The 21652-nt window shown below is 43.5% G+C and overlaps 1 protein-coding gene across 2 annotated transcripts in view; it reads right to left on the bottom strand.

The window, feature by feature from the left end:
* MAP3K3 (mitogen-activated protein kinase kinase kinase 3) overlaps positions 1 to 21652 on the bottom strand; it is an 80200-nt gene that overhangs the window by 15405 nt on the left and 43143 nt on the right. For both annotated transcript variants that reach the window (XM_049779246.1, XM_049779237.1), the window contains one exon: positions 11694 to 11814. In XM_049779246.1, coding sequence (XP_049635203.1) covers positions 11694 to 11814 — 121 coding nt within the window. The remainder of the gene's footprint in view (positions 1 to 11693; positions 11815 to 21652) is intronic.

Below are 21652 nucleotides of genomic sequence, written 5' to 3'. Positions count from 1 at the left end.
GATTGAACCCAGGTAGGCTGCAAGCTAGGAAAATGCTTTACCATTATTGTATTAAATATCTATCTATCTATCTATATATCTATCTATCTATGTTTTTGGGGCACATGCGGTGGCACTCAGGGGTTACTCCTAGCACTGCGCTCAGAAATCGTTCCTGGCAGGCTTAGAGGACCATATGAGATGCCAGGGATCGAACCAGGGTCAGCCGTGTGCAAGGCAAATGCCCTACCCACTGTGCTATTGCTCCAGTGCCCCAAATGTTGTGTTTTTTTTTTTTTTCTTTTTGGTTTTTGAGTCACACCCAGCAGCACTCAGGGGTTACTTCTGGCTCTATGTTCAGAAATCGTTCCTAGCAGGCTCGGGGGACCATATGGGATGCTGGTATTCGAACCACTGTCCTTCTGCATGCAAGGCAAACACCTTACCTCCATGCTATCTCTCTGGCCCTCCAAATATATTAATTTTTAAAAGAAGCAGTTTGTCATTTTAAAAATCACTGAATTATATAAGTATGTGAAGATGATTTGTACATCATTAAGTGACACTTTAGAGATAGGGAACAGGCTCAGAGTTTCTTGACTGTCTTCACTGTTCCCCAGGAACAGAGAAGACAAGGGTGAAGACAACATCTGAATCTTTCCTTCTCTCAGTTCACTGGACAAACAACAAAAGCCAATCTTCAGAAGGTTTGAAAAAGTTTTGGTAGAAGAAAAGACTTCTCCATGAACTCTAGCTAAGCCAGATGCCACCCAGGAGCACTGCAAAGGGAGAATGAAGATTTCCTCTACACCTCTCCAAGAAATATGATTCCTTTCTCCCAGAAGGAGGAAGAGAGGCTTCTTGACAAAGCATGGGAAACATACTGCTGTTTCATGCCGCTCAAATTCAGAGTTACATTGTCCAGTAAAGGGAATGTGGGTCAAGAAAGTTACTTTATTTTCTAAGGGCCCAGATATGAAAGACTCATATACTTGGTAATTATTCTTACCGGCACAGCACAAAATTTTAGAGTAATTGTGTACAGAGAATGGTTTTCTTAAGCCCTCAGCACTATTTAACCCTTGGAATATAAAATAAACCTTAGCCTCATGTCTGCTTCTCACTTCTGGCTATCGATAAGGTTTTTTTCTCTTCTCATATTTTGATTGCCCACATGTTCTTTGAAAGTTTTTTGTTTGTTTTTTGGGGGGGGGGCATACCCAGTGACACTGAGGTGTTACTCCTGGCTATGGGCTCAGAAATTACTCCTGGCTTGGGGGACCATATGGGACGCTGGGGGATCGAACTAAGGTCGGTCCTAGGTCAGCCATATACAAGGCAAACACCCTACTGCTGCGCCTCCGCTCCAGCTCCTCTGCGAAAGTAACCAACTTTTGTCAGCAGCAGCAACCAAAATCGATGAGCACAGTCTAAGTTATGGGGATAGGAATGCAAATGGCCATTCTTTAGCAGATAACTTAAACTCTCACCTCAAGTTTCTGACCTGCGAAGATAGGAAGAAACATCTACCCCAAAACCTTTTAAGAAATTATAAATGTATAAAATTGGGCCGGTGAGGTAGCGCTAGAGGTAAGATGTCTGCCTTACCTGGTGTCCCATATGGTCCCCCCAAACCAGGGGCAATTTCTGAGCGCTTAGCCAGGAGTAACCCCTGAGCATCAAATGGGTGTGGCCCCCCCCAAAAATGTATAAAATTATAAATGCATAGGTACACAACCCCATAGCAGAAATGGCAGAATTTCACTTGTTTATTTCCCCTTTTTTTGGGGGGGGGTGGTCACACCTGGCAGCGCTCAGGGGCCAATCCTGGCTCCATGCTCAGAAATTTCTCCTGGCAGGCTCGGGGATCATATGGGATGCTGGGATTTGAACCACTGTCCTTCTACATATAAAGCAAACGCCTTACCTCCATGCTATCTCTCCGGCCCTGTTTACTTCCTTTTATGTGGCAGTTATCATGGGTTAGACTCAAGATCTATCTACCATACCCTTCTAGGATGTCTTCCTAGGCTTCAAAATCTAATCAGTTAATTGTTCTTTTCTTTTCATTCCTAGAAATACTTAGAAATTACTCATGATTCAATGTTTGGGATGGTTGTCAGTAGTGCTGAGGGGCAGGGAATTATGTGGTACTAGGGATACAACCAGGACTCCACATATAAAGCATGCACTCAGCCTATGGAGCTATCTTTTTTCTGCCCTAAGGCTATATTTAAAGATACCTTTCCCCCTTTAGGTTTAGGAGATCAAATGGTTGTATGGCATTTACATGACTTACTGCAATTTTTGCTGCTCCTTAGCAGTAAACTTAGTTTTTCTTTCACAGCATTAGCAGAGGTCCACATCTGGCTCCAACATTCATAATCGTATAATCGCCAGAGAGAGGTGCAGGCATACCCACGTACTCATGTAAATGGTATGGACCAGAGCAAAGTGACATTGTACTTCTGAACCTGGAGGCTTCCTGATTACGGAAGAGGAAGTAGTTCTGTGGTCTGTTCTACCCCAGAGTCTGTTTCTCTCTTCTATAAGCCTGAATATGCACAAATCTGTTTTTTCCGTGAACTAGTTAGAGCAGATTCTACTATATGCACCTAAACAAATGATAAGTAGTCTCTGGAGTAAAAAAGATTACATAATATATTTGACCGAGAATAAAAAAACAAAAATGTTTCTTATAAAGGACTGATGAGAAAGAAAATCTTTTTAATGAAACCCCAGACATTGGACCAAATTATTACCAGAGAGGATAAATTATTTTTAATTTTTTGGGTTTTTTTGTTTGGGGGCCACACCCAGAGACGCTCAGGGGTTACTCCTGGCTCTGTGCTTAGAAATCACTCTTGGCAGGCTCAGGGAATCATATGGAATGACAGGAATCGAACCTGGGTCCGTCCTGGGTCGGCCACGTGAAAGGCAATTGCCTTACTGCTGTGCTATCTCACTGGTCTTTATTTTTTATATAAAATACCTGTGGTGACATCAACAGCCCAACCTCACCACTCCACTATTAATCTCTACAGAGACAATAACAGACAGAAACTCCAGGTATGCTGCTTGGGGACTTAAAACATTGGGGTCTTCTTGGAGTGGGATCAGGTAGTCTCCCTCAACTCCTTTGTACTTCACTTCTGGGAGCTCCAGAAGCCACAGCTATTGTCATGTTAACTCATCAGCCCAACTCCACATTTCCTGGAACTAATTCCTGTACTACATGGTCATATATGTGGCTGCCTTACACTTCCAAATTCGTTATTATTGACACTCTAGTAGGAATATACCAGATTAGATTTAAAAAAAAAAAACCACAAAATTCACCTAAGCTCAATTAAAAAATAAAACAGAATGCATAACTAGCCACAAACAGCTCAGTAAACCTTCAGGCATGATTTAATAACCTCAAATGGGAGATATCACAATTTTCACATATTTTCTGCTGCTAATTTTCTTTAACAATTCCATTGCCATTTAGTTGCAACATGCAATATATAGTAAATTATTTTGTGCTTACCAATGGGCATACTTGGATTGGGTAGGAATCTGAGGACATTGGGGTAGAATTGGTGCTAAACATTGAAGGCCAGAAATAACTATTTTACTAACTTTGTAAACTATGGTGTTTAAATAAATAAAAAATTTAAAAATATATTTTTGGTTAAGACTTATCTGGAATATAGTATCAGTGGTTGTCTTGACACCCACTTTCTCCTTCTCAGCTGCCAATCAACTCTCCTGGGTTTGCCCAGGGGATGGGACCAGCTCATAGGAGGCCAGAACTATAGACCCAAGAGGGCCTTGGGGGTGTGTGTGGAAATAGCAATGGTTTTTTGAGCTTTTATTTCCAGCCAGAGACTTTCACTTTTTCCAATACACATTGCTGCTTGTAGAGAGCCAGCCTTGTTATCTGATGGGCAGTAAGCCAGGGGCTATTGTGCATAGGCCCACAGCTTGGGGCAGGAAAAGGAAGTCTCCCCAAACCAATAGCTATCAGAGGAAGCGAATGGAAAAACCAGGAGTTGGCAGAAATGCTCCAGAGCATTTTCAGTTTTGTTTTTCATCTTCATTCCAGAAACTGGGAGCCAATGAGACAGAAATCAGCAGTCAAGAAAAAGTGAGCCATGGATCTGAATAGGATAAGACACTCACCCAGGGATAGCACAAGTTAGACACACAAACCACAAAGTTATCAAGACAGTCTAAGACCTTAAAAGGTATGCACCATCATTCTTTTCCTGGCACCCCAGTTTGCTCTTGGTGTAGTTTCATTAGACCATTTATGCCAGAAGGTCATTTCCCCCCCCCCCCCCACATCAACTCTAGCAAAAGAGCAGAGGAGTCATCTTGTGTCCAGAGTGGATTATTCTGCACATTAGGAGAAAGAGAATGGGTGTACGCTGCAAGCTGCCCACATTTATCCAGGGGCATACCAGCTCTCTGCTGCTAGCCTCCCAACCCAAAATGGCAGTCAGAGGAACACTCAAACCCCACAATATGGTGAACTAGAGTGTATCCTGACTCAAAGCTGAAAGACTCTTAGATTCCAGCCTCTCTCATAAGAGACTCCCGTCAGGAAGCTGATGCAGTCAGGAAGCTGCCTCCACAGGGAGTTCCAGGGCTCGGGTCAGTGTTAATGCGCAGGTCACTGCAAGTACAAAGAGATAGCTTGTTTTGGGCCATCAACTATTTTCTCTCGATCATTTTTCTCCTTTGCTGGGAGAGATGAGATGGAGGAAGAATCAAATCTTTTTTTTTTTTTCCTTAATGGAAAATCTTTTCTCTCTTTCCTTCCCTTCATTGTTATTTCTTATGATCCTCACATACTTCTTGGTTGCAGTGCTTACCAGGGGTCATACATTTTCGGGGGGTATTGTGCTCATTCATGTGTGGCTATGGTTAGGTCACACTCTTGCTGTGGCATCAGGGATCTCAATGGCATTACCTCTGCTATTTGCAATTAGTGATGTGCGGCAGTGTTAGAAATCAAATTTGGGCCAAAGGCCTTGCTAGGAGGCCTTGTACCACTAGGTCATTCCTAGACCCTCAGCAGAGAGTCTTTCAAAAACTATTTTTATTGTATATTATGTAGCATGGTTATGTTAATGTCTATGGTTTTCATGTATAAAGTTTTTTTTATTTGTTTTTTATTTTGTAATCACACCCGGCAGCACTCAGGGGTTACTCCTGGTTCTATGCTCAGAAATCACTCCTGGCAGGATCAGGAAACCATATCGGGATGCCAGAATTTGAACCACATTCCTTCTGCATGTAAGGCAAATGCCCTACCTCCATACTATCTCTTCGGCCTGTATAAAGTTATTGAACCTTCATCACCAAAGTGCCCAAGATACTACACCACTGTCCATATATCAATTTAATTCATTTCTTCCCTCCCCCCAAACAATGGAAAAGCTTAACCATAAAAATTTTTTTTGGCTTTTGGGCCACACCCAGACATGTGTAGGAGTTACTCCTGGCTTGGCACTCAAACCATATGGGATGCCAAGGATAGAACCCAGGTTGGCAGTGTGCAAAGCAAATGCCCTACCCACTGTGCTATTGCTCTGGCCCCAGCTTAACCGATATATCTCAATATAGTTATATTAAACCTGGCTATGCAGAAGAGCTTCTCAACATTTTCATCCCATAAAAACTTCTATGTGTGTCAACCTTCAAAATATCCACTTTGTTTTAAAGTTGCTACCTCCACTGATCAGTTTATGGTTTCCTCTAACATAATAGAAGAATTCCTAGTGAAGAAGAGAAACCAGGAATGTGAAAGAAGTTAAATCACTGCCTCTGCAGGTCTGGGTTCCATTCTCCCCAATCTGTACAGGAAGGGAAGTTTGTTTTATGCGCAGCTGTCCAATACAGTATCGCTGGCTGGGTGCTACTGAGAAATCATTTCATCCTTTCATCATTCCTTTTTTCTGCATTTTTCTTCCTTTCATCTGAGAAGAGTCATCCCCCCCATTTGCCTAGGTTTTCTACTAAGACTCCTAAATTCATCCCTGAAGAAGTTAACTTCCCTGTGATCTCTCCTCACCTCAATCTCCTCAAATATCTTTGATTCTCTCTTCATAAACACATTTGAATCACTAGTCTCAGTGTACCCTGGTCTCATTTCTGCCACTCCCTGAAGCCTACAGATGGAATGTTTTCTTTCACAGCCAAACTCCCAGAGAGAACTGATAGCCTTACCCATTCCCCAGGAGTTGCAATCTGCTAGTCTTACTGTGAGACAAGGAACAAAGCAAGGCAAATGCACTTTTAAAATGGACTAAACAGAAGTCAGAATGTGACTGAAATAAGTTCTCCAGTTCGGTCTACCTGGCTTGAGGGCACCATCTAATGTATCAAAGAATAAATGATATTTGAGTTCAGCATCCAAGTGAGCAGAATTTCTAAAGGTAAAGACTTCCTGCTGTAGAGTGCCATTTGCTTTACCTGGAGGTCTTTCCTGTGGGTTAATTCTTTATCAAAGAATTTTTCAGCATGACCTAGTTTAATAGACCCTAAAAAAAAGAAAAGGAAGTCTTGGTAATGTGTTAGAAAAAAGGAACATGATAGCTGATATAAAATAAAGAACTACCATATGGAAGATGTTATCTCTTATTCAAGAGAACAATACTAGAGAGAAGGCAGATTTTCAATTTAAAGGAAGGAACCAGAGTGATAGCACAAGGTAGGGCATTTGGTTTGCACATGGCTGACCCATGCTGATCCTTGGCATCCGATATAGTCCCCAGAGTCTGCCAGGAGCGATTTCTGAGCGCAAATCCAGAAGTAACCCCTGAGCACTGCCGGGTATGGCCCAAAAACCAAAAGAAAAAAAGAGAAAAGGAAAAGGAAGAAGTACTTCAAAGGAAAGTAGAAGTATATCTAAAACACACCGGCATACTTGGTTGTTGAATGACCTGCATAATACATTCTCTCACTAAATAATCCTAGGCCTGCTAGTGATCATAGGGAGAAAGACAAAAAACTGATGATAGTTAAATCACTGAGCTTTGGAAATCAGAGACTTTTCCTTCAATTCCACATGGACTGCTTGGACTTCTAGTTCCTTGTGTTTCTTTGTTTTTGGAAAGGGCTTTAAAGTCACACTTAGCAATGCTTAGGGACTACTCCTGACTCAAAGCTCAGAAGTCACTCCTGGAGGTGTTAGGGAACTATGCAGTAATAGAAATCAAACTCAGCATTCCCAGAGACAAAAGAAAATGCTCCCAATCCTTTGAGTCCTCTCCCCAGCCTTAGTTTCTTGTGCTTTAATTTTGACTCTTTTCTCTTCATATTTCCTTTTCTTTCCTTTTCCTTTTTTTTTTATTTTGTTTTTGTTTGGGGTCACACCTGGTGATGCTCAGAAAGTACTCCTGCCTCTGCACTCAGGGAACCATATGGTTTGCTGAGGACCAAACCTGGGTCGAGTGTATACTGGGTTCCAGCTCACCTCAGGAAGCTCACCACAAAGAGTGATGAGTTTAGTTAGGGAAATAACTACATTTTGAACTGTCCTAATAACGAGAATGTATGAGGAAAATGGAGAGCCTGTCTAGAGTACAGGCGGGGGTCGGGTGGGGAGAAGGGAGACTTGGGACATTGGTGATGGGAATGTTGCACTGGTGATGGGTGGTGTTCTTTACATGACTGAAACCCAAACACAATCATGTATGTAATTAAGGTGTTTAAATAAATTTTAAAAAAATGTTTAAAAAAAAAAAAGAGATTCTTGGGCATAGAGCTGCAAGAATTTCCCAGTACTACTGGGTGATGCCTTCCTCAATTAACTTTTATTATTATTATTATTATTGTTTTTGGGGCCACATCTGGCAGTGCTCAGGGGTTACTCCTACCTCTGCACTCAGAAATTGCTCCTGGCAGGCTCGGGGGACCATATGGAATGCCAAAAATAGAGCACGGGTCTGTCCCAGGTTGGCCATATGCAAGGCAAACACCCTACTGCTGTGCTATCTCTCCAGCCTCTCCCAATTAATATTTTCATTAAATTTTTCTCACTGCAATTGCAGTCCATCCTGTTCTTTGAAGGAGATGGCCACACCCATCAGTGCTCAGGGATTACTCCTAGGTCTGCAGTCTGGTACCACTCTTGGTGGTCTCAGGGACCATATAAAATGCTGCGGATCAAAACCAGGTAAGCTGTTGTTGTCATGCACCTATAAAATAATTTTACTTTCTCCTTTCACCTTTTTTTGTTTTTGTTTTTGGGCCACACCCGGCAGTACTCAGGGGTTACTCCTGGCTATCTGCTCAGAAATCACTCCTGGCAGGCACAGGGCATAAGGGATTCCGGGATTCAAACCAACCACCTTTGGTCCTGGATCGGCTGCTTGCAAGGCAAATGCAGCTGTGCTATCTCTCCGGCCCCTCCTTTCACCTTCTCTGAGTTAATTAGCACACGTTAAATATGTTAACCCTGACTCTCGGGTGATTTATGCTAAACTCTGGCTAATAAAAGTGGCAGGGAAAGCAGCAGAAAAGAGAAGATTGGCTAAGATCCAAGAAGCTGCTCAACAACCCCTAGCCAAAATGCTCTTTTCCCCATTACTCTGTCTGATTTCTTGTGTGAAATTGCATACAGTTGTATGCAAAGCATATAACCTTACCTGCTGTAATAACACTCCACCCCATCACTCCATCCTGTTCTTATTTTTTGAGTCCTGAGGACTAATTTCTGTTTCTCAGAGTACCTCTGCCACCACCAGGATCTCCACATGTACCTCTCTATGCCTGCAATTCTCTTCCTTATATCTCTTACATAATACCCATCCACATTCATATGTGTTAATTTCATCATGACAGTAAATGTTTGTTTCCCACATATCTGTAAAGAGCTCTCTCCTTTTGGCTTCCCAGGTTTCTGGAGCAAAGAAAACATTTGGCAATTCTTGGATGAAAGAACATAAGTTTTATAGAGAAAACAAGGAGATAACAAAATAATGCGATAAGCAGTATTGAGGAGATAGGCTAAAGGGGCAAAGATTTCAGTCTTCCCATTGCCTACTAAATAAACCCAAGTGCAGGTAAAGTACTTCAGAAATTGAGCGTCCTGTCTTAGCTTTCTCTATTTTTTCTAATATTTTTCTCTAATTTCTCTATCTCCAAATATTTTTTCTCTATCTCCAATATTACTGAAATATCTCCAAATTTTATTTTCTCGTTCTCTAAAGGCCTCCCGTCAGTCATACCTCTGGAAATCCTTCATAGCTCTGAAGATCTAACTCAAATATCTTTGTTCCAGAAGAAACCTTCCCAGGTCATTCTAATAGAAATCAACTTGCCATGCCTTGTCTCTACAGTAGTGCTGGAAAAGTCTGTCCACCTTTCTTGTAACATCCACTATACCCAGCACACACCAAATCAGGTGAGGTTCTTGGACCCTACCACCTCTCTCAAAGTAACTGCAAATATTTTTTCCTGTACTTGGATTATTCATGTTTATACTTAGTAAATCTTCAGGCATCAGTTCAGATGCTACCTCTGCTGTAATTCTCCAAAGTTCTGAGCAGAATTGGTTAATGTCTCTTTTTTTTTTTTTTTTGGTTTTTGGGCCACACCCGTTTGACGCTCAGGGGTTACTCCTGGCTACGTGCTCAGAAATCGCCCCTGGCTTGGGGGAACCATATGGGACGCCGGGGGATCGAACCGCTGTCCGTTCCTTGGCTAGCGCTTGTAAGGCAGGCACCTTACCTCCAGCGCCACCGCCCGGCCCCGGTTAATGTCTCTTTTGTGCTGAGACACTCTCACCCTTCCACTTTGCTTCATTGTAACATTAATCTCAGCTCACACTCTGATCCATGATGCTTGTGAAAGAACCCAGCATCTATAGATGCATTCTGGGAGACTGCTATGTGTATGTAGAGGCTGTGTTGTCCATTCTATATAAAAGGGAACTATTTATCTATAAATAGAAGTCTAATTCCTCATAGAATTCCATCATAGAACTCTAATTCCTCAGCTTTCTCAGACAAGGAAATTCCACACTCAACTCCCTACAACAATGGTTCAGCAGTTAGCCCCTGTCACCACACAATCATAGGCTCTTACGAAGGAGCAGGAAACTCAATCACAACCTCATTTTAGTCCTTACTGCTTGCTCCACAAACAATGCTGCTCTCCCTCAGTCCCTCAGTCCCTTAGTCTCCACAGAGGCTCCACATAGGAAGTGAGGTTAAGCTGGCTGAGTTTCCCAGGGTCTAGGATAGCTGCACTCCAGCTCCCAAGATGCTCTGGATAAGATATCCTAGCTGGATGTTGGCTCTTTCTCCTCAAACAGACTTCTGAAAATATAGTCAACAATTATCCACAATGTTAGAGAATGAACAAAGCTTAGCAATGCAGACTACTTGGATTCCAGAAATTACTCACTGAGGGCAAAGCCAGTACCTTGTAATATTTTTTCAGCTATTCCCTCAGGAGACCTTATAATCACAGACAAATTTGACTAGAGGCTTGATGCTTAGATTCCCCCAAGCTCAGCTCATGATATCGAAAGAATATTTGACACAAATTCCATAATTCAAGAAATGCACTTTCTCCTCAGACTTTAGGAAATGGGACCCAAAAATAATACAATATTATCTGGTAAGACACACAAACCTGATTTAAATTCTTCTTCTGAAGAGGCCTGGTTGCAGCTACACAGCCTTTTTTCTAATTTATCAATAGTATATACTATGTTTTCTGATGCCTGATCCTTCCAAACAACTCAGTTGCACTCTCCAAGAGCTTCATTAGTCAACATCTTTCCTGAAGCTTAAGGCCTCCTTGGGAACCATAAGCAAAAGGTCTGAGGTTAAAACTCAGAACTTGAGTGCCCGGAGAGATAGCACAGCGGCATTTGCCTTGCAAGCAGCCGATCCAGGACCAAAGGTGGTTGGTTCGAATCCCGGTGTCCCATATGGTCCCCCGTGCCTGCCAGGAGCTATTTCTGAGCAGTCAGCCAGGAGTAACCCCTGAGCAATGCCAGGTGTGCCCCCCCCCCAAAAATAAACCAAAAAACAAACAAACAAAAAAAACTCAGAACTTGAATATGATTCCGTCTTTTTTTGTTTTCTATTTTTTTATGTTTTTTTTTTTACTTTTGGGCCATACCCGGTGATGCTCAGGGGTTACTTCTGGCTATGTGCTCAGAAATCGCTCCTGGCTCGGGGGACCATATGCAATGCTGGGGGATTGAACTGTGGTACATCCTGGGTCAGCTGCGGCAAGGCAAACACCCTACCACTGCGCCATCACTCCAGCCCCTTGAATCTGATTCCTAATTAAACCCCTCTCAGGTACTTTGGGAAAAGATGTTTAGAAAATCAGGGTATAGGGGGCCAGAGAGATAGCATGGAGGTAGGGTGTTTGCCTTGCATTCAGAAGGACTGTGGTTCAGATCCTGGCATCCCATATGGTCCCCCAAGCCTACCACGAGCAATTTCTGAGCTTAGAGCGAGGAGTAACTCCTGAGTGGTGCTGGGAGTGACCTCCTTCCCCCACAAAAAAAATTCAGGGTGTAATCTGAAGTCCGCTGGAGACTTCAAAGAGATATTTGAGAACACTTTTTCAGGGTATTTAAAGGAATCTAATTTGATTATACTATTGTATCATTAGATTATAAACTCCCTCATGATTAGAACATCATCGGAGGAAGGTTAATTAGATAAAAGAGGGGAAAAAAGAGAAATACTTACTGACAGAGAGGTGCCTGCTTCTGGGCTCAGGAGGTTGGTAGATGGTATTTATATCTCCCACAGACTGGGAAGCTTTTATCCGAACCTGCCTGGACACCCCGGAGTGAGGGGAAGAACTGGTCTGCAAGACAAAAGTAAAAAGGCTAAGCAGTCTTTAAGGAGGCAGGCTAAGAAAGGCCCACACTCTTCCTCGGAACTCCTCTCTCATGCATAGTCATGCTTTCAATATATGAATTAACACATTCCTCCCCACACACACACAAATTTCACTCCTCAGTCTGTCTGGGCAAATCACTACTTGTTCAATGTAGTTCTATAGCCTCAGTGAAGGATGTGCATTAAGACCCACTACAGTAGTTTAAAAGGCAATGACCCAGACATGGAAGAGTAACAGGTCCTCATTCCTGTGATCATCTGCCAAACAAAACAGAGTTGTCAATACTCTCTCATAAAAGTACCCAGAGAGCTTGGGGAGAAGAGGAAATTATTTCATCAGCGAGATCAGAGAGTAAGGAGGAAGGGGAAGGGTCAGAGGGAGTCTGATGGCAACCTCCTACCCCACAAAATCCTGGTTGATGAATATGTATGTATGTTTGTTGCAGCCACACCTGGCAATGGTCAGGGGCTACTCCCACTCTGCTCAGCAACCATATAGTCTAACTTTGGTCTCCTGCATGCAAAGCATGCTCTCAGACCATTGAACTATATACCTTTAGTCCATAAATGTTTTGGGGTAGGAGCACGTTTGACAGTGCTCAGGAGCCACTCCTGGCAGTATAGAGAGGGCCATAAACAGTGCTGAAGAACAAACCAGAGTCATCTAAGGCAAATGCTTTAGTGTACTAGCACTCCAGCTCCCATAAACATTTTTAAAGTTTTGTTTGTTTGTTTGTGTTTTTTGGGTCACATCTGGCAGTGTTCAGGGGTTACTTCTGGCTCTATGCTCAGAAATCACTCCTGGCAGGCTCAGGATGCCAGGATTCGAACCACCATCCTTCTGCATGCAAGGCAAACACCTTATCTCCATATATCTCTCCAGCCCCGATTTTTTTTTTTTTTTTTTTTTTTTGGTTTTTTTGGGTCACACCCGGCAGTGCTCAGGGGTTATTCCTGGCTCCAGGCTCAGAAATTGCTCCTGGCAGGCACGGGGGACCATATGGGACGCCGGGATTCGAATCGATGACCTCCTGCATGCAAGGCAAACGCCTTACCTCCATGCTATCTCTCCGGCCCCAGCCCCGATTTTTTAAATTTTTTAAAAGTTGCTCAATTGCAAAAAAAAAATAGTTTCAGCGAAGAACAAAAATGTAAAAGAATTTCCTTAATTGTGTGATACTTTAATGTGGAATAGTTCAGAATGTCAGTTCTAATTTAACAGAATTAATAACTGAGTAAGAAAACTAAATTTGGATTATAAATTATATTTATTTATTTATTTATTTTTGGTTTTTGGGCCACACCCGGCGGTGCTCAGGGGTTACTCCTGGCTGTCTGCTCAGAAATAGCTCCTGGCAGGCACGGGGGACCCTATGGGACACCGGGATTTGAACCACCTTTGGTCCTGGATCGGCTGCTTGCAAGGCAAATGCCACTGTGCTATCTCTTATTATATTTTAAATAAAAATTCCTTAAGCTGGGCCAGAGCAATAACACAGCAGGTAGGGCATTTGCACAAGGCCGACCTGGGTTCAATTCCGGGCACCACTCCCCCCACATGGTTCCCTGAACAAGCCAGAACCAAATTTGTGTGTGTGTGTGTGTGTGTGTGTGTGTGTGGTTTTTAGGTCACACCCGGCAGTGCTCAGGGGTTATTCCTGGCTCCATGCTCAGAAATTGCTCCTGGCAGGCACGGAGGACCATATGGGACGCCGGGGTTTGAACTGATGACCTTCTGCATGAAAGGCAAACGCCTTACCTCCATGCTATCTCTCCAGCCCCTCTTTTATTTTTTTTAATAGGACTGATTTCTTTTTTTTTTTTTTTTTTTTTTGGTTTTTGGACCACACCCAGTAACGCTCAGGGGTTACTCCTGGCTATGTGCTCAGAAGTTGCTCCTGGCTTGGGGGACCATATGGGACACCGGGGGATCGAACCGCGGTCCGTCCAAGGTTAGCGCAGGCAAGGCAGGCACCTTACCTTTAGCGCCACCGCCCGGTCCCAATAGGACTGATTTCTGAGTGCAGAGCCAGGAGTAAGCCTGAATGTTGCTGGGTGTGAACTGCCCTCCTCCAAAAATTTTTTTAAAATATATTAATATTTTATTATGTTTATTATTATTTTAATAATTAAAAACAAAGGTTGCTCAATAAGGTTGAAGTACAATATAGCTCAGCAGTCCAGATCACTGGCCTTACATGTGTGATGACCCCAGCATGCCAAAAGAAAAAAAAGTAGGGGGCCGGGCGGTGGCGCTGGAGGTAAGGTGCCTGCCTTACCTGCGCTAGCCTAGGAGACGGACCGAGGTTCGATCCCCCGGCGTCCCATATGGTCCCCTGTGGTGTACCCCAAGACCCACCCTTTTCTGGGAGGGGTCTTGGGAACCGGATAATAGGTGTGACCCTACCTGCAAGACCTCCCATTCCTGGGAGGGGTCGGGAAAAAGTTAGATAAGCCTGGGACGAAAGGGATTCGGCCCCTTTTTGTCTCTTGGCCGGCTTTTGGATCTTTGGGCCGCATGGAGCCCAAAGGGAAGATGGCTAACAGGAGATAAGATGCAGGGATAGCAAAATAATGCTGTGCTTGAAAGGTTGACATAGGCCACACACCTGTGGTGGCTAGGGCATGAATAAAGATGATTCTTCCTGAAGCCTGCGTGTGAGTGAGTGATTTCACCTGGGCCTGGGACCTGGCCGGCTGGATGGAGTTGCAGAGCCATGTGGCCTGGGGTGGCAGAAAGGAATCCATCGCCATCCATCGCCATCCAGCACCATCACTAATTATTTGATTCTACAAATGGCGCTCCGAACTTTGACCTGAATCCTGGACCCAAGAAATCAGCAAAAATGGTGAGATTTCTGCTCTTCTGTTTGATTTTCGCTTTGTTCAGATGCAGTCAGCCCAAAGTGTTTGGCCACGTAAAGCCATGTTCAAAGATGGCCGCAACCCCTTCTAGGGGCAGAAGGGCAACTGAAAGTACAAAGGTGAAAGCTTGCATCACCTCCAGCCCAGGCCCAGAACTAAAACTTTGTTACAAAAACCAAAAACCTGGGCCTCTTCAAAAACTTATTAAAAGTCTAAATTGGAAACGGAGGAGAAAAAAGACTGTATTTAAAGTGGACTGATTTTCTAAAAATGACCTTTGGCTTAAATTTGGATTTCGACTTTGGAAATTTCGAACTGAACTTTTAGTTTAAATAACTTTGAACTTTTAACACCCAAAAGCGCCCTGTGAGGTGTGGCCAAAAACTGGCTTGCTAAGTGCTGCCCAAAGGAAAAAAGCGGAGAAAAGCTCCAAGCAGCTCGGCTCGGCTCGGCTCAGCTCAGCTTTTGCTCCGGCGGCAAGCCTGAAATCCATCCTCCAGATCACTAAGGTAAAACTGCAGAAGCGAACCGGCAGTAAGCAGCGGAACCTGCAACCTCATGGTCTACAAAACCGTCTGCAGGGCCTGAAACCATGGAAGGAAGCCACGTGGTAAAATCAGCGTGGGACAAAACAACATCTGAACTTTAAAAGTTTAAAGAAGCCACGTGGTGAGATCAGCGTGGGACAAATTAATCATCTGAACTATGGTTTTAGGTGTAGAAAATTAGTGGTCGTTATATTTTACTCATAGTTGGTGATGGGATATATTTTAGTTAGTTAGTAGTTAAAAAAAAAAAAAAAGGGAGGTAGGGCCCGGAGAGATAGCACAGTGGCGTTTGCCTTGCAAACAGCCGATCCAGGACCAAAGGTGGTTGGTTCGAATCCCGGTGTCCCATATGGTCCCCTGTGCCTGCCAGGAGCTATTTCTGAGCAGACAGCCAGGAGTAACCCCTGAGCACCGCTGGGTGTGACCCAAAACCCAAAACCCAAAAAAAAAAAAAGGGAGGTAATACAGATTAGCCCATTTTAACATCTAATTTCTAACCACCTGCATCTTTGTCTTAGTCATTTTCTTTATGATTTAAATGTGTTTTGTTGTCTTTCAAAGTTAATATTTTCAATTGCAAAATGTTTTACTGTGTATTGTAATGTACTTAGCCTGTTTTTTAAATGTATGTTATGCATGTATGCTAAAGTACTTGTGTATAGGAAATATATAGGAACATTGAAGTTCCCCCAATATAGTTTAAAAGTATAGGAACATGAAAGTTCCAAAATAGTGCTTGGTAAAAAAGCATTAATAGAATTTTAGGTTACAGGTGTAAAGTATATTTTGCAAAAATATGTTTTTGAAAAGGGCTGGTATATTAATTTTCACTTTTATTACGTTGGCGCATGAAAATATTTAAAAAAGGGGGAAATGTGGTGTACCCCAAGACCCACCCTTTTCTGGGAGGGGTCTTGGGAACCGGATAATAGGTGTGACCCTACCTGCAAGACCTCCCATTCCTGGGAGGGGTCAGGAAAAAGTTAGATAAGCCTGGGACGAAAGGGATTCGGCCCCTTTTTGTCTCTTGGCCGGCTTTTGGATCTTTGGGCCGCATGGAGCCCAAAGGGAAGATGGCTAACAGGAGATAAGATGCAGGGATAGCAAAATAATGCTGTGCTTGAAAGGTTGACATAGGCCACACACCTGTGGTGGCTAGGGCATGAATAAAGATGATTCTTCCTGAAGCCTGCGTGTGAGTGAGTGATTTCACCTGGGCCTGGGACCCGGCCGGCTGGATGGAGTTGCAGAGCCATGTGGCCTGGGGTGGCAGAAAGGAATCCATCGCCATCCATCGCCATCCAGCCCCATCGTTAATTATTTTATGCAACAGTCCCCCAAGCCAGGAGTAACCCCTGAGCGTTACCGGGTGTGGCCCAAAAACCAAAAACCAAAAAAAAAAAAAAGTAGAAAGGAAATTAATTAATTAAAGTAGTTTTAGGGGCCAAAGAGATAACACAACAGTAGGGCGTTTGTCTTGCACACAGTTGACCCAGGACTGACTGTGGTTTGATTCCCGGCATCCCATATGGTCCCCCGAGCCTGCCAGGAGTGATTTCTGAGCGTTAGAGCCAGGAGTAACCCCTGAGCACCGCCGGGTGTGACCCAAAAACAAACAAACAAAAAAAGTAGTTTTAAGTACTGCTTCTTCCCCAACTATAACCACTCTCAAAGTTATGGAAAGAAGATCTCAGATGCTTCATATGTGAGCCTTCTCAAAATGATCTTCAACTAGGAAAGGTTAGTTTTCTAGGTCCCATTCTGCAAGAAGTCACAGGCCTCACACAAGGACAGAATCGTATCAAATCCACACTCACTTCTGCACTCATTATTGCCAAGGTGAGTTCCAAAGAGAAAGCAAAGCAACAGAGGAAGACACTTGCACTGAGAAAGCTGAAAACTACAGCTTGCAGAGGAGCAAGTGATGTCAGGATAAAATAACAAATATGCAAACACACTGCTCAAAGCAGGATTAGGAGCTGGGGATTTATAAACAATTTGGGTCAAAGTTTTTACTTCTCTTATACCTCCTATACCCGCTCCACCCCCCTATCCCGCCCCCAAATCCACCTAAACAAACTATATCCTGTCCTCCAGGAAAAAGGCTTCCCGTTCTCAGGGGTGAGTTCAGCTGCCAAGCAGCATCCTCTAGTCTCCCCACACCAGACTGTCTTGACGAACTGTCTTGCTCTTAACGGGAAGTCAGACCCAAGGGGAAGTGAATGTTCTTGCTGAGGCCTCCGATGTGCAATAGCGTTCTGTGGAGAGTCAAAAAGGAAAAAAACAACCAAAGCCACACATTGGGGAAACGAGCCTGTGGAGAGCAAGGAAAGGCCACAGCCTACAGTAAGAAGGAGAAGCACAACATGACGAGCATCCCCATCCCAACCCCCGTAAGACACTTGCTTGAACTAAGGCCTCACACATATTGGGAATTCCTTTTTTTTTTTTTTTCATATTGGGAATTCTATAAATCTTGGCAATATGCATTTCAAAGTATAACAAGGAGCATTCAGTCTGAAGCCAACTTTAAAATCTAAAATTTCAGGGGCGGAGTGGTGGCACAAGCAGTAGGGTGTTTGACTTGCATGCAGCTACCCTAGGATGGACCATGGTTCAATTCCCCACATCCCAGATGGTCTCCCAAGCCAGGAGCAATTTCTAAGCACAAAGCCAGGAATAACCCCTAAGAGTCACTGGGTGTGGCCCTAAAACCAAATAAATAAGTAAATAAATAATCTAAAATTTCAGATAGGAAAGTGGGTTCAATATTCTGCATTCAATAGACTTATGAAGTTGTGGCAACAAGTTAGAAAACAAAGGTATGTTACTAATTCAATAGGTCTGCTGGTATATGGATGAGACTTTATCAGCAAGGACTTAGGAGGCAAATCATGTTTGAATTTAATGCAATGATTTTTTTTTGTTTGTTTTTGGGTCACACCCAGCAGTGCTCAGGGATTACCCCTGGCTCTACACTCAGAAATCGCCCCTGGCAGGCATGGGGGACCATATGGGATGCCAGGATTTGAACCACCGTCCTTCTGCATGCAAGACAAACACCCTACCTCCATGCTATCTCTCTGACCCCCCAATGATTTATTATCCTTTGATTTAATGAAATGGTTTCAAATCCATTATAACTACTTCTGGGGGCTGGAACAATAGCACAGTGGGTAGGACATTTGCCTTGCATGCTGCTCACCTGGATTCGATATTTGGCTCACTATATGGTCCCCACGCCTGCCAGAAGTAACTTCTGAGAATAGAGCCAGGAGCAACCAACTCCTGAGCATTGTGGATGTGGCCTCAATACAAAACAAAAAAGATAATATGGGGTCAACTTTGGTAACTTTTTCTGCTGATCTTCTCACTTCTATTTACTTAAATTGTGCACACATGGGACCAGAGAGATAGTATGGAGGTAAGACGTTTGCCTTACATGCAGAAGGATGGTGGTTCGAATCCCGGCATCCCATAAGGACCCACCAGCCTGCCAGGAGTAACCCCTGAGCGCTGCCGTGCATGACCCAAAAACAAACAAAAACAAAATTGTGTGCACGTATTTCTTGGTAATTTTTCATGGTCTTTGTGTCAGCCTCAGCTTGTTGTTACACACACAGACTCTCAGGGACTATACGGGATACCAGGGATTGAACACAGGTTGGCCATATGCAAGGCAAAAGCCCTACCTGCTGTGCTATTGATCCAGCCCCAACCCCCATCTTCTTTATAAAAATTTTTCAGCCAAGTATGAGGCAATAGGACTATGTATATTCAATTATTCTGGAGGAAAATAAAGATGTGTGTTTATAGTTTCTATGGAAATATGAATGTGAAAATGGCATTCTGAATCTAATACTGTCTCATGGTAACACAGGATAGTCAGGAAGTTGTGGAAGGATCAGGGTTATATAAATTTACAACTTTAATATAACAAATTGTTTTTGAATCCTTTTGTTTGTTTGTTTTGGGCCACATCCTGTGGTTACTCCTGGCTATGTGCTCAGAAATCGCTCCTAACTTGGGGGACCATCTGGGACACTGGGGATCAAACCAAGGTCCGTCCTAGGCTAGCACACGCAAGGCAAATGCCCTACCACTTTGCTATCGCTCTGGCTCTGAATCCATTTATTTTTAATTATTTATTGGGAGGGGTCACACACAGAGGTGCTCTGGGGCTATTTCTGTCTTTGTGCTCAAAAACTGGCCCCTGGCTGTAACTCAGAGGACCGTATGTGGTGCTGGGTTAGTCACCGCAGCCACTGCAACTACATTCAAAGCAAGTGTCTTACTTCCTGTGATCTCTCTCTGGCCCCAAAATCTTTTTGTTTTTATATGCCTAGGGTATCATGTGCTGCTGGGAATAAAATACATGTCTCCTTCATTCAACCTTAAAAAGACCCCAACTTCTAGAGCAGCAAGAACAATAGAAGGAAATGATGAAGAGTTTTATAATGTCAACAGAAGGCCAGAGATGTGGCTCAGCATCAGAGTACATGTCTCACAATGTAAGCATCTGGGTTCGATCCCCAATACCAAAAAAGGGAAAACACCATAAAGCAAAATGAGCAGTAGAAAGCAAGAAGACTTCAGAGAGATTCTCCACAAGGGAACCATGAATGCCTTAACTATGAATGCCTTAACCTTAAGGTTAAAGACATGGCTTTAACCAGTGAAAATGAGAAAAGTATGATTATACACTGGGTCAGGGAAGAAGACAGAGGAAAAAAATAGAAACTTAGAAGGACTGGGCCAGAGAGATAATACACGGATTAAGAAGTTTGCACTGCAAATAAGTGACCCAATTTTCATCCCTGGCACAGCATATAGTTTCCCCAAGCACAGCCAGGAACAATTACTTAGCACACAGATAGGAGTAAGCTCTGAGTGTGTCCAGATGTGGCCCAAAAACAAATAAACTAACAAATTTAAAAGGACATAAGAGGATTAATTGAAAAGAAATCCAGAGATGGAGAGATAGCATGGAGGTAGGGCATTTGCCTTGCATGTAGAAGAATGGCAGTTCGAATCCCGGCATCCCATATGGTCCACCGAGCCTGCCAGGAGCGATTTCTAATCGTAGAGTAATCCCTGAGTGCTGCCGGGTATGACCAAAAAAAAAAAGAAAAAAGGATAAAGAAAAAGAAAACCAAACAAAAGAAATCCAGAGAGAACAAAGAACATATTTAAAAATAGGAATAAGGGAGCTAGAGTGATAGTACAGCAGGTAGGATGCTTGCCTTGAACAGAGCCAACCCAGATATATATGTATATATGTATATAGGTATATATGTTTTGGGACCAAAGAGGGCAGTGTTTTGGGGTTGATCCTGGCTCTGCACTTAAAAATCACTCCTGGCAGGCTTGGGGGGACCATTTGGGATGCCAGGGATTGAACCGAAGTAGGCAATGCAAGGCAAGTGGTAATCCTACCCATTGTTCTATGGTTCTGGCTCCCCAACCCAGATTTGATCACTGGCATCCTATATGGTCCCCTGAGGCCTCTCAGGAATGATTCCTGAGCAAAAAGCAAAGAGCAAATCCTGAGCACCATCAAGTATAGATCAAAACCCAAAAATAAATAAGTAAAAATAAAGGAACAATGGTAAAAGAATCAAAGATATAGCTTAATGGCTAAGTACATGATTTGCATAGTGGAGGGCCAGGTTTAATCCCTGGTACCACACAGTCTCCTGAGCACTGCTAAGAGTAACCCTGAGCATAGAGTTAGAAATAGTCCCTAAGGGCCAGAGAGATAGCATGGAGGTAAGGTATTTGCCTTTCATGCAGAAGGACGGTGGTTCAAATCCCGGCATCCCTTATGGTTCCCCAACCCTGCCAGGAGTGATTTCTGAGTGTAGAGCCAAGAGTAATCCCTGAGCGCTGCCGGCTGTGACCACCACCACCACCCCCTCCCCCCCCAAAAAAAAGAAATAGTCCTTAAGTGTTGGAGCAATATGAGAGTGGTGAGGGTGCTTGCCTTGCACATGGCTGACCCAGTTCAATCCCCAGCAGCCCACATGGTCCCCTGAACCTGCCAGGAGTGATTTCTTAGCACAGAGTCAGGAGTAACCCCTGAGCACCACCTTGTTTGGCCCAAAACCAAACAAAAAAATTTTAAATAGGGGCCAGAGCAGTGGCACAGCAGTAGGGCGTTTGCCTTGCACTTGGTTGACCTAGGACGGACCATGTTTTAATCCCCCCACCCCACCCCCCCGGCGTCCCATATGGTCCCCCAAGCCAGAAGCGATTTCTAAGCATATAGCCAGGAGTAACCCCGAAGCGTCACCGGGTGTGGCCCAAAAACCAAATAAATAAAATAAAATAAAATAAAATAAAATAAAATAAAATAGAGGTGGATGGGGCAATAGGTTAGTTAAGATGGAG

This window comes from Suncus etruscus, chromosome 1 (genome assembly GCF_024139225.1).
Source record: "Suncus etruscus isolate mSunEtr1 chromosome 1, mSunEtr1.pri.cur, whole genome shotgun sequence".
Taxonomy (NCBI): domain Eukaryota; kingdom Metazoa; phylum Chordata; class Mammalia; order Eulipotyphla; family Soricidae; genus Suncus; species Suncus etruscus.
Note: the sequence above shows the minus strand (reverse complement) of the source record. Positions and strands in the feature narration are given on the sequence as shown.